Genomic DNA, 13,324 nt, shown 5'->3' with positions numbered 1-13,324 from the left:
GCTTTGAATACCATTTATGTGCTGATGACTCTCCAGTGAATGTCGCTGCTTGGACCTCCCCCTTGAGCTCCAGACACATAAATTCACTGCCTACTCCACTGTACCCCCCCACTCACAGGTCCAGCAGGCATCTCAGACTTCAAAGGGCTGGAAGAAAACTCTAGCCTTGCCTGATACAAATTCCTTCCTGTCAGTTACGTTCCCCTCTCAGTAAGTGGCTTCACTGTGCACCCAGGTGCTCAAGCCAGAGCCTGTATCATACCAGTTCCTGTCTTCCTCACTTTCCACATTCAAAATGGCAGTGTGTCTTTTCATTTTATATCTAAAATATATCCTGGATCTGACTACTCCTGAGCATCACCGCCACTACAAGCTGAGGCCAAATGTCCATCATCTTTTGCTTGGTCTACCGTAACTTCTTCCATTCTGGTGTCCTTGCTTCCAAATTGGTCCCACAGTAATCCGTCTTTCACACAGCAACCAGTGGGCTTTCTACAATAAAGCAGGCTCTATCATTCCCTAGTTTTATGTGCTTCCCATTTCAACCAGAGTCCAAGGCCTCTGCCCCCTTGTTCATTATAATCCAGTCACACTCGTCTTTTTTTCTATCCCTTGAACACCAGGCTTGCTCCATCTTACTGCTTTTCTATTTGATGGTCTCTCTGCCTGGAGCAGTCTTACCCCAGAGTTCTACCCCTGCCTCCTTCTCATTCTGGTCTGAACTCATAGGTGACCTTCTCAGAGGGGCCTTTCCTGACCACACTGGCTAAAAGCAGCCCTCCCCCATCCCCAGTCACCAGCACGTTGGCCTATTTTATCTTGATAGCATTTATCAGCGCTCTGGGCTTGTTTCCCCACTCTCTCCTTAACTGGAACACAAGCTTCTTGTGAGCAGGGACTCTTGGCCGAATGTCCGCAGTGCCTAGAAGGTGCTGAGAGGACCAACTGGCTGACTTTCCAGGATAAACTACCCACTTGTGCCCTTCATCTCCTCTTGCCTGCTTTGGGGTCTTTTCATGGTTGTACGCTCTCTTACTTACATCTTGATTATTCCTTTCTCCTGGCTGTTACTCTGCCAAGTCCCACACCACATTACTGCAAATGCACTTCTGTGGAGGTTACCAGTGGTTACGTGGTCGTCAGTTCAGAAGTCTTTTCACAGCACCTATCTGCCTTGACTTTTCTGTAGGTTTGACATTGTTGCTCATTTTTTCCAAACTGAAGCATAATAGGATTCTCCTCTAGATATTGTGCAGGATGCAGATAGTATAGGAACCAGGTCTTGCCTTAGGAGCTCGCAGCCTCCCAGGAGCAAGTAGGTGGGTATGTCCTTAAGTAAAACAGTAGGTATCACTGCAGCCTTTCCTTCTTGGAATTCTTGCATTCCTTGGCTGCTAGGACGTAAGCCTTTTCTGGTTTTCTTCCTAACTGGCTACTATTCCTTTTTGCCTTTTTTTTTTTTTTTTTTTTTTGGCTCCTTTTCTTCTGCTTGTGTCTTAAATAATAGGAGCTCACTATGATTTTGTCCCTTTCCCTCTTCTCTGTACTCTGTCCCCCGGTGACCCCATGGACCTCCACATCTCCCAGATCTTCACCAGATCTCCTCTCCAAGCATGTGGCTCCACATTCATCTGGGGCTCAGATATCTTCGGACTGGGGGGTTTCCATGCCTGGTGGACCTTTCAACTTGTCTGAATCACACTGACTACTTTTCTCCTCTGTGTTTCCTTAGCAGCTCTCAGCTTCCCTGGGCATGTCTCTCATCTCGGGTCTATCAATGGATTCTTCTTCCAGCATGGCTCTTAGAGCTGCTGCCTTTCCGCTCCTGCCCTTGCTCTTCTTTTGATTCTTGTACCAACCTTTCCCCCACCCCCCACCCCCGGCCCCATCATCTCCTAGAGGGCTTCCGACTGACCCCCCGTGTGTGTGTCCCCTCCAGCCTGCTCTTACTGCACTGCTCCGCCCGCCCTACTCTTCACCACTCCCCACATGTCCCCGCCTAGGCCTTTGCCTATGCTCCTCCCTTTAACTCTGACCATCTTCCTCCTCAGCGTCCCCTGCCCAACCCCTACTCCCCAGCCATTTTTCAAAGGCCCAATTTAAATGTTGACACTGCATGAAGCTTTTCACTAATCCCTTTAGAGGGATGCACCCTCACTTTCTGAGGAACCCCACAGCATTTGCTAGTACCTCTCTTTGGTTACTATATCTTTCCTCATGTTAGAGTTTTCACGTGCCCCTTATGACTCAACATACCGTAAGTCCCTTAAAAGAAGGTCCAAGGCTGATTTACCTTCCTCTCTCACATGTCGTCCAGCACGAGGGCTTCTTGCTCAGTAGTTGTTTGTTAAATGAGTCATACTGCATTTGTCTAGTTTATCTCTGTGAGGTCTTAGCTGAAGCTTTTTTTAAAAAACGATTCTAAGCCCTGCTCTAGTAGAACCTTATTTGCGTTTGGATGGGATTTTGAAGTACTGCCATATGTGACTTCATTACACATTCTCTGCTGGCTGGAACTTGTTTAATGTGTACATTGCTGCATTTTCATCACTTAGGGACTGTCTAGATGAAAGCCGGCATGATCCCTTCCTGCCAGACCTCTCAGTGGCAGTCCTGCAGAGACAAAGGTTTTGCATTCATTAAATCAGGTACTGCAGTAAAGGCTCTATGAGAGTTTATAGGTTTAACCTTCTGTGTATTCACTTCTAAATCACATGTGGACTGGGAACTTCGTATAGAAATCCATAGGCCCCTGGTCTCTCTTAAAGGCCTTGTAAGGACTGGAGAAGGGGGATTTAGCCGTCATTTTACAAGGCAAAGTGAAATACCACAAGCTCTTCGGTTTCGGTATTTCCGTTCTACCTGTTCTACTGGATTCAGTAACTTACAATACTTATCTTACAAATGGCTCCGATTGTAAAATCAGATTGTTTGCTTCTAGGCAGCTCAGTGAGGTGATAAAATTTGAGCAATAATAGGAACAATTGCAAAAATCCTTTGCAGATCTGCTGTACTCTACAGGCCTTGATTTAGAATAATATTGATGATAACCCAGGAAATAAAATCTATTTCCCATGGATATCATAAGGGGGTGGAAGAGGGTGGATAAATACAGTTTCATCTTCATTAGCTTGTCTCTCTTAATGATTCCTCATGGTTGCCAATAGTGCTTATTGAAATAAACATTGCAGGAATAATTGCACTGAAAAACTTGCCCAACTTTTCTTCCCTATCTCCATCCATTCTACATGATGGAAGAAAGTTGAAAGCATTTAATTATTTTCTTGAGTACTTCAGAGGTAGGCAAATAGCAATCTGGAAACAATTACCTCTTGCATGTTAATTATCTGCACTGCTGAAAAGTCAGAGCAGTGGGCTTCCAAAAGTCCTTCCCATATGTTTTTAGAATGAAGTTCTCTTCACCTTTTTTGAACATGAAAGTGTGAGATGTAGAGTTAGTATCACTTAAAATAATGGAGGCAGTCTATCAGAAAAAAATATTTGAAGAAACTGGAAGTTATTTTTAACAATCCCGTTTAGAGAAATGGGATTTCTCTCCTTTATTTCATGTCAAGAATATATATTTCTTCCCTTAGTAACTCATTTTGGTTACTTTGTTGCCTATCTGGTTCACATTGCCTGTGGAGAATTTGAAATATTTTATAGGGAATTTCAAGCCGTTTCTTCTTCCCACTCAGAGCAAAGACAGAATCAACAGAATATGGTAGTATCAACAATGCAGTTGAAGACAAAACCAACCCAGCCCATCTTTGCCTTGACAGTGCAGTGCATGGGCCAGATAAACCTGGGTTGAGTCCCTCACTTCATAGCTGTTATGACCTTCAGCAAGTTATTTAACTTCTCTGAGTCTCAGTTTCCTTGGTTCTGTGATAGGGGTGGTCTGGCATATAAGAGAGATGCAGTATGTTATTATTCCTCCTCTTACTCTGTCCTAGCGTTGTGGAGAGAAATCTGATGATGAATCAAAGTGAACACATTACAAAGTAAATACTTGAGAAAAGCTTATATGATTTTAGCTGAAATTATGGATTCTTTGATTAATCAAGTATTTTTTATTATCCTCCTCTCATTAGTTTGTTATCCACTCTTTCATTTTTATGGTTATTCTAGAGCTTAGAACATACATTGTTGACTTATTAGTGTCTACTGATGATCCTTTTATCAAATGCAAGACCTTAGAAAACATTTAGCCTCCATTTATTTCACTCTTTCCCTTGCTTTTTGTGCTGTTGTTGTCTTATATTTTAATTATGCATATATTTTAAATTCCAGAAGACGTTACTAATATTGTATTACATAGTCACCATTCAGTAGATTTACCCACACGGTTACCCTTTCTGTTGCTCTTTATGCCTTCCTACATTTCCATGATTCCATCTGGGGTCATCTTCCTCCTATTTGAAGAACTCCCTTTAGTATATCTTTTTGGTATTTCGTTAGCATTTCTTTTTATTAATTCTCTTTCCCTGGTTGAGAGTTGACTGAAAGCATATTGACTTTGCCTTCCTTTGTTAACGATATCTTTTCTGTGTAGAATTCTCTGTTGGTAGTTACTTTCTTTCATCGCTTTAAAGATGTCATTCCAGGGACTTCCCTGGTGGTGCAGTGGTTAAGACTCCCCGCTCCCAGTGCAGGGGGCCCGGGTTCGATCCCTGGTCAGGGAACTAGATCCCACGTGCATGCCGCAACTAAGAGTTCACATGCCACAACTAAGGAACCTGCATGCCTCAACTGAGGAGCCCACCTGCCGCAACTAAGACCCGGCACAACCAAGTAAATAAATAAATAAAATAAATATTTTTAAAAAAAGATGTCATTCCATTGTCTTATGAGCATTGTTTCTATTGAAAGTCAGGTATCATTGAATTGTTGCTCCCTTCTGTGCCTTTCAGCAGTTTTACAATGATGCACCTAGGTGTAGTTTTCTTTGTATTTGTGCTGCTTTAGATATGTAGTACTTCTTGAATCTGTGGCATGATGTCTTTTGTCGGTTTAAGAAATACCTTAACCATTATTTCTTCAGAAATTAATTCTAATTCTATCATATTCTTTCTCATCCTGGGACTCTGTTACACGTGTTTGACCTTTTTACTGTCTCTCATGTGTCTCTTAGACTCTTTTCTGCATTTTTCATCTTTTTTACACCCTGTGCTTCAGTTTGGATATCTTATACTGACTTCTGTTGCATCTAATCTGATATCAAACCCATTTATTGAGTTCTTAATTTTAGATTTTTTTTTTTAGTTCTAGAATTTTAATCTGATTATTTTAATGAAGTTAAGAAGTGAAATCCTGTTGTCTATTTCTTTAATAAATTAATCATAGTTATTTTAAAGTCCATGTCTGATAACACCAATATCTGGATCCCTGTGCATCTGTTTCTATTGTCTGGTTTGTTGTCTTTTGTTTTCAGTCATTTGGTGCTGTCGTACGGAATGTCTGGTAGGTTTTGATTGAATATTGAAAAATTGTAGAGACTCTGTATGATGTTATCTTCTTCACAAGAAGATTTACTTTTTATTTTTTTATTTTTCTTTCTAGCAGGCTAATACAGTAAGAGAGGCTCACTGTAATCCAGTGAGGAATTGAGATGTTTTGAGACAAGATTTTAGTATTCTTGAGAGCTGGTTGTTTCTTCAGCTTTGCTCTTACTCCAAAGGCATAGCCCTTTCCAGGGCTGTAATTCAGTCTGGGGTGTTTACTATAGTCCACCTTCCTTTGTGAACTCGGAATTCCAATTTTTGTTTCCCCAGTACTGTGAGATGGTCGAAAAATTAGCTTAACCTTTTAGCCTCTTAATATTTATTTTCTGTTTAACTTCTTGGACACTTACCAATCTTCCCCCACCAACTCCCCCCACCTCAGACTATGACTCTCTTTTTGTGTTTGTTTGCTTGTTTTAGACTATGACTTTCTTAATGGCCCTGAACTTCAGTTGCTGTCTTCTTGGCCCCATGAGGCATTGGCAGTTCTGAACTACTACCTTTTACTACACAACTTGAAATTGGCAAATATTTCAAGAGAAAAAGCAGTGCATGTTGTCAGGCCCACCTTGGGGTGTTTCTGTGATCTTGGCCCCTTAGTCCCGGATACCTGGATTGATCACCAGCACATTCAATGATCTGTTTCTTGTGTTTTGTCCATCTTTTGTAGTTGTTCTGGGGTGGGGGCAGGGGGCGGGGAGTTGATCTGATACAAGCTAGTCCATCATAGCAGAAAGTATCTCATCTCCATTATTAGTCTTTTGAAATTTATACCTCACTTATCTCCCCTCCTCCCAAAAAACATATTTGAGGCAACTTACAGTGAAATACACACATACATGCAATAAACCTTAAAATAAGGGTAAAGAAATCAAAAGTACAAGGGTGGCAGAGAAGGCACAGGAAGGTGTAGAGGTAGAGAAAAGAGATAATTATTAGAAATTTAGATTGTGAATGGTTTCCATATTTCACCATCATATTTAGTACTAGACTTCCTTGAAGCTAAGGTACAAAAGGACACATGAATTTTATATATGTTGGGGAAAACAGGACTTGGAAGTTGGAATACAGGTAAAAGAGATGATGAAGCAGTAACAATTGTATTCAGGGTTTTTTTTTGTGTTGTTTGTTTTGTTTTATTTTGTTTTGGTAGGTTTAGGCAGAAATTTTAAAAACAGGAATTAGGAAGCAGTGCAGGGTTCTGAGACCTATCTAAGAGGGTCTGGGCATCACCAGGGCATGGTGATGTGGTGCTGGGCCACTTAGTAATTGGGATTATGAGAGAGGTTTAGCATCAGAGCCTTAATATACTGCACAAAATGTGCTATTAAGGTACCCTAATTTGTGTTGAGTATCAAAGGTACTTGGGTTGTGGTTACTGACCTGAGTGGTGAGAGACGCCTATATAGTTCTTGTTTTCTGGGGAAAGAACACACAATGGTCCATCAACTGGTATTTTTTTTCTGGTACTAAATTTTAAGAGACTTTTATCATATGGATTCTTGCGTCATTGAACAACACAATAGTGGCCTCAATAGTCCTTTTAAAACTAATAAAGAAATGCTTTTAATATAAAGGTTTCTTATATTGACCCCTGAAAACAAATTTAAATTGTTTCTTAGTAAAGACATTTTTATAGAAAGCTAACCTAATACAGTTCAGGTGCCAAAGTGTTTGGGACTCTTCATTTGAAATACTGGTAGAATTTGGAAAACCAGAGGAAAATTTTGTTTTTTTCCCCTTAGTCAACTGTTACAAGAGGTTTCAACTAAAATTGGTAATGTGTGGCTTTGCAGATATTCTTTTTGATTTGGAAAGAGCCATATGCTCTATGTTTTACAAGTTGTGTTTATTTTTAAAATATTATTAGCTGTTATTTAACAATATTAAAGGAAATATGTGCTGAATAGCAGACTGCTGGAAGCAAATTGAAATTCTGTTAACTAAACTTCAAAATCTTGCTTTGCACAGATGAGGGGACATCCCAGTTCTGCATGTACGACACTGCTCAGGTTTATATCTTTTTTAGATTAGAATTTGATCTTTCAAGCATCTGTTCCTATCTGCTTGGCTTTTTCCAGCGGCACTGTAACATAGCCAGAGTCGAAGGTACTTCTGCAAGTTGAGTTGAAGCAGGAGTGCCTAAGTGACCCCAGGGGAGATGGGGAAGGCTTCCCACAGGAGGTGGTGCTGGAGCTGCTTCTTGCAAGAGGCTGAGAGATTGCTGGGAGGGCATTCCAGATGAAGAAAGCGCAGAAGCAGAGGCTGTGAGGCCCAAGAGAGCATGGCATTTCCAGAGACTGAAGGGCCATTTGTTTTGTTGAAGTCTAAGGACTAAGGGGTGGGAGAATGGTAGCTGATGAAGCTGGAATAGTAGCCATGGGCCAGACTATGAAGGATCTTATGTGTCTTCTATTCGTTCATTTATTTAGCAAATATTTATTGAACAACTACTATGTACCAGGCCCACTTCTAGGCACTGGCATTCAGCAGTGAACAAAACAGATAAAAATCACTGCTCATTTAGACCTTACATCCTGGTGGGAGGAGGCAGATAATAAATAATAGTAAAAGTATATGGATACACATAAAGAATATTAGTGATAAGTGATAAGAAGAAAATTTGGCAAGAATGAGGGTGGGTGTGTACAATTTTAAGGCGGTCAAGAAAGGCCTCACTAATAAGGCGACACTCGAATGAAATGTGAAGCTGGTGATGGAGTGGGGTTTATGTCTGAGAGTGCTCCGGACGGAGAAAATGTGCAGAAGCCCTAGGTTGGAATAGGTCTCTCTTCTCAAGAGTCTTAGGAGGAAAGCATGACTGGAGTGCAGTGGAGGGAGGAGCTTGGAGAAGAAAAGAGGACCAGGTCCTGTGAGGTCTTGGTGGCCTCTGTGAGGACTTGGCTTTTATCTGAGTGACATGGGGAGTGATTGGAAAGCTTTGAGCAGAGTAAGGATGTAATACACTTAAGTTTTTAAAAGATGGCTTGGCTGTGTTGAGAGTGGAGGGCAAGAGCAGAGGGAAGGCAGGCAGCCAGTTGGGAGGCAATAATTCAGGTGAGAGGGAAGGTGGCATGAACCAGGGGCATCACAGTGGGGGGTCTGGAAGATAGAGTGTATCCTGTAGGTGATGAGGAGCCATGAGATACTTCTGACCAGTGAAGTGACATATGATTTGTGCGTTAAAAAGATGATTTGGGTGACTCTGTGGAAGCAAGACTGGAGAGCTGAGACAAGCAGCTGGCTCAGTTTGCTGAGCTCCACTCACTAAGAATAAAGACAGACACCTTACAAGGAATGTAGCCTCGTGCCGAAGGGCCCCGTTGAGCTGGTTGTTAACCCTGGTGAACTTCTTGACAAGGGCTAGAAATTGCAAAGGTTTACATGTTAGGAAATTCCTTTGTAAACCTGTCAAGGAAGCAAAGTGAATGATTGTGATCAGGTTTATTCTAGAGGCGGCCTGCAAAGCAGGTAACCGCAGACCCTTACTGTGTGCAGGGCACTGTTGTGAGTGCTCTGTGGCTCAATTAATCCTTACACAGCCCTAAGGGTTGTGTCTTCATTTCACAGATGGAAACTGGGCTCAAGGAGAATAAGCGTTAGGCTGTGTTCCCTCTTACGGGTCTCCACCATGAAGCTTCCTTCTTCTTTTTTTTTTTTTTTTTAAATATTTATTTATTTATTTATTAGGTTGCACCAGGTCTTAGTTGCAGCAGGAGGGCTCCTTAGTTGTAGCTCGCAGGCTCCTTATTTGCGGCAGGTGGGCTCCTTAGTTGCGTCATGTGAACTCTTAGTTGCAGCATGCATGTGGGATCTAGTTCCCTGGCCAGGGATCGAACTGTGGCCCCCTGCATTGGGAGTGCAGAGTCTTATCCACTGCACCACTAGGGAAGTCCTGAAGCTTCCTTCTGAAGGGTCTCTGTGGGAGAGTCAGAATCATCCAGTCATCTCTGAAATTAAATGTAAAAAAGATGGCCTGTTTCCTTTGTGAAATGTGGTGATGATGACCTCACTGCTTGCTGGGTATTATTTCAGTGCCCTGAGTTTCCAGTGACAGAAATTAGCCTAAGGAATATAAGTGGGTGTGAGTGGAATTGCAAGGAATTGAAATGTCCAGGGGAAGACGTGTGCGTGTGTGTGTGTGTGTGTGCATGTGTGCACATGTGTATGTTTGTATGTGTGTGTGCATGTGGAATGATTTAGAAGGTATGGCAGATCTAGTGGCTCAGATGATGCCATCTAGTCACGAGGGCACATTCTCTGCGCCTCTTTGGTCCCAGTGTTGACCTGGGTCTCTTCTGCTGTAGATGGCTTCCTCACCTGGTCAGGAGGGCTGCCCACATGCAGCTTCAGGGCAAAGCAGCTCTGTAGTACCCTGATTCCAAAGGAGGTGAAAGTGTCTTCCTGAGCAGCTTCAGCAAAAATGAGCAAGGAAGACTCTGACCTGGTTTCAGCCCCAGTGTGCATTCCTGGGAGCGGGGATGCAGGGCATTCCTTGGATCATAGACATATCATCCCAATCTCTGCCTTGATCTTCACATGGCACTCTCCCTGAGTGCTTGTCTCTGTCCAAATTTCCCCCCTTTTAAGGACACTGGTCGTTGGATTAGGGGCCCACCCTGCTCCAGTATGACCTCATTACGGTTTCGCTAATTACATCTGCAACAACCCTATTCCAAAATAAGATCACATTCTGAGGTGCTGGGGGCTAGGACTTCAACATATGAATGTTGGGGGGGTGGTGGTAGGGAGACACAATGCAACCCATAACAAATGACAGAAACACAGAACTGAAAATAAATAATAGAAGTTCCATTTTATTGAGCTCTTACTACGTGGCAGAGTCTCAGCTAGCCATTTTATTTCATCAACTCGGTGAATCCTTCTTTCCTCATTTTATAGTGGAGGAAGCCAAAGCTAAGAGAGGTCTCTCAGTTTAAACTTGTCTCCTTGATTTCAGAGCCCATGCTTTCTCCTGTATATCTTAATGCTATACCTATTCATACAACATCAGGAAAGAGCTATGAAAGTTCATCTGGTCTGAATTGAAATGCTAACACAGGTGATAAACGCACTGCAAAAAAATGTGCTGAAGTTCATTGCAAAGAAGCGATCTTAAAGGACACACAGGTGCCGGTCCCTAAGGGCCCTCCCAGAGGCCTGTGAGGTCTGTGCTCTTGGGGCAGGGAATGCCAGTGAACTCTTGGCTTTGTCCACCAGGCCTCTCATCCCCAGTAAGCTGCTGCATTCCTACCAACGCCCAGCAACCAGCCAGAGCAGGCACTGTCTCCCTTTGTGCTTCCCTATCCTCATTCTGAATTTAGATCAGGGTGAAGAGTAGAGAGAAGGAAATGAGCCAGAAAATAGAAAATTAATACTTGGTAGAGTCGTCATATTTTAAAATTAATTTATAGGCAATGTCAGATAACCAGAGTTAAATCATTTTATCAGCAGGCTGCTCTAGGATTTAAAAAATTGGCAGCCATCATTGTAAATCAGGTCTCAGGAGCCCCCAGGGAATGGTCTCTAGGGAAGAATGTTGATATAGGGTGGGCAGAAATGTAAATACTTGATTAGCTGTGTCCTTTTCTTTCACACAAAACCTAAAGTATTTCTACCTCATGTTGAGTGATCACAGTAGGTTAAATAGTAACAGGAGGGAGAAAGCTATTCAAGTTCATGGTTAGCCTACTTTTAGTGCTTGTCTTCCTCCCTGGCAATCCTAGGAGACTGTTGCATGAGAGGTACTCACCGCAGGGGGGTATTCCTGGCTTGGGGTCCTTGGGGTGGGCTCGGCCTTCTTCTGCACAGACACTGGCAGCACGCTGGTCAATGTCACATTTCCCCAGCTGGTCGATGTCACGTTTCCACCATGTGCCTGGGAGCCGGAGCGCCCACAGTTTTACCACATTTATACTGGGAAGACCTTATTGGATTCAAGCCCTGCCTTTCACCTCTTGTTGTTGCAGCTCTTTGTCGAGGGCGTGTGGTGAGGGTCCCCGCGGGGAGTCTGGTGCGGGTGGTGGGCACTGAGCTGGTCATCCCCTGCAACGTCAGCGACTACGACGGCCCCAGCGAGCAGAACTTTGACTGGAGCTTCTTGGCCTCGGGCAGCAGCTTCGTGGAGCTCGCCAGCACGTGGGAGGTGGGCTTCCCCGCCCAGCTGTACCGTGAGCGCCTGCAGAGGGGTGACATCGTGCTGCGGCGGACGGCCAACGACGCCGTGGAGCTGCACATAAAGAACGTCCAGCCCTCAGACCAAGGCCACTACAAGTGTTCCACCCCCAGCACGGATGCCACCGTCCAGGGCAACTATGAGGATACAGTGCAAGTTAAAGGTACATCCTCACGGGGGGTTGCTGCGCTGGGGGACCGGACTTTCCTCTGTCACTCAGCTGTGCGGGGCTGTGCCAGGAAACTGAAGTCCTCTGGGTCTCTGTTCCCTCCTCTGTCCAATGGAGGAATAATGTCTTACCTGATTAAAGGCAGAGGATGGGCCAGGTGGCCTCTTAGGGCCCTTCCTCTTCACTCCATTATGATTGTGAGCCCTCCCGTGGCTGGTGAGTTGAGGCAGAGTGGTGTGTGATGGCGACTCCAGCTGTGAGCCGGGTTGCCTGCCCTCAGTAAGTCCCATGGCTGGCCCTCCCACTTGTCAGCTCTGTGGCCGTGGGCATGTCCCATGCCTCAGCTTCCTCCTCTGGAAAACAGTGCCTTCTGTAAAGGTCAAGTTGAGTTAGGACATGTAAAGCCTCAGAGCAATGCCATAGTAAGCACTCAGTCAGGTTAGGGACGAGAAGGTGATGGTCGTGATGACACTGATGTTCAGGTTTATGGGACTAACAGATACTTCAAAGCTCACGTCTTTCTTTGTGCCCTTCATGATTTAAGTACCTGTTTGTTCTAGAAGTTGTAGGGGTCATATGTGGGGAAAGAATGATGTGGTCACTGCAACCTTATTGGCCTGGCTGTGCAAGTAATCACACCTTATGTATCTGGAATGTTTGGGTTTGTTTGTTTTTTCATTTTCCAAGTTCTGTTTGATTAACTCACACATTCAATTCTCAACCCAATGAAGAAGAGAGGGCAGGGTATTTCCCTAATTTACACATGAGGAAATGGAAGAGCATAGGTTAATTGCTTGCCTAAAATCACACAGCTAATTAGTAAATGAGCAAGAGCAAACAATTTTAATTTGGGGCTAGCAAAATAGAAACATTATTAGTGTTGTTATTATTATTACTTAAGTATGCATTTATTTGTATCCTGCCTTGTTCCAAAAAGAATTATATCAGAGTAGTAGTGTAATTAATGATCAGGAAAGCAGAAGATGTACATGATGATATAAACAGAAGGGGTTGATTCAGGCATTCATTCCTTCTGTAATGATTTATGGACTGCTACCATATTGTCCAGATACTGTTCCCCCATTAGACTCATGAGGGGATAAAACAGCCATGTCCATTATGCAGGTAGTAAAGTGTCCAATCTACCTCTTCCATTACCTCTTCTCATTCCTCTACAAAATCCAAATATGTTTTTGAGAAAAAAGTCCCATAAGACATTCTTGCATTGGAGTTAAATAATGCATTGCTTTTGTAGTCATCACACACACAGTACACCTCCACTAGGTCCGATGCACCCTCGTCTCCATGTGTAATTCTCATCTTGAGGAGTTGGAGGCAGCAGGGGGAACCTACCCCCCCCCCCCAACCAACCACCCAGAATCTTTCTGTTTGTTCTCCAGTCTTTGAAAGGCAGGAGTAAGGAGAGGCTTTCCTGGGGTCAGGAAAGCAGATGGATGGCCATGAAAGAGACTGGCT

The 13,324-nt window shown here is 43.5% G+C and overlaps 1 protein-coding gene across 1 annotated transcript in view; it reads left to right on the top strand.

The window, feature by feature from the left end:
* PTGFRN (prostaglandin F2 receptor inhibitor) overlaps positions 1–13,324 on the top strand; it is a 75,385-nt gene that overhangs the window by 18,069 nt on the left and 43,992 nt on the right. Inside the window, exon 2 of the mRNA XM_061183629.1 lies at positions 11,474–11,842. Within this exon, the coding sequence (XP_061039612.1) occupies positions 11,474–11,842 (369 nt within the window). The remainder of the gene's footprint in view (positions 1–11,473; positions 11,843–13,324) is intronic.

The sequence above is a fragment of the Eubalaena glacialis genome, chromosome 3, assembly GCF_028564815.1.
Source record: "Eubalaena glacialis isolate mEubGla1 chromosome 3, mEubGla1.1.hap2.+ XY, whole genome shotgun sequence".
Classification (NCBI taxonomy): Eukaryota; Metazoa; Chordata; class Mammalia; order Artiodactyla; family Balaenidae; genus Eubalaena; species Eubalaena glacialis.
Note: the sequence above shows the minus strand (reverse complement) of the source record. Positions and strands in the feature narration are given on the sequence as shown.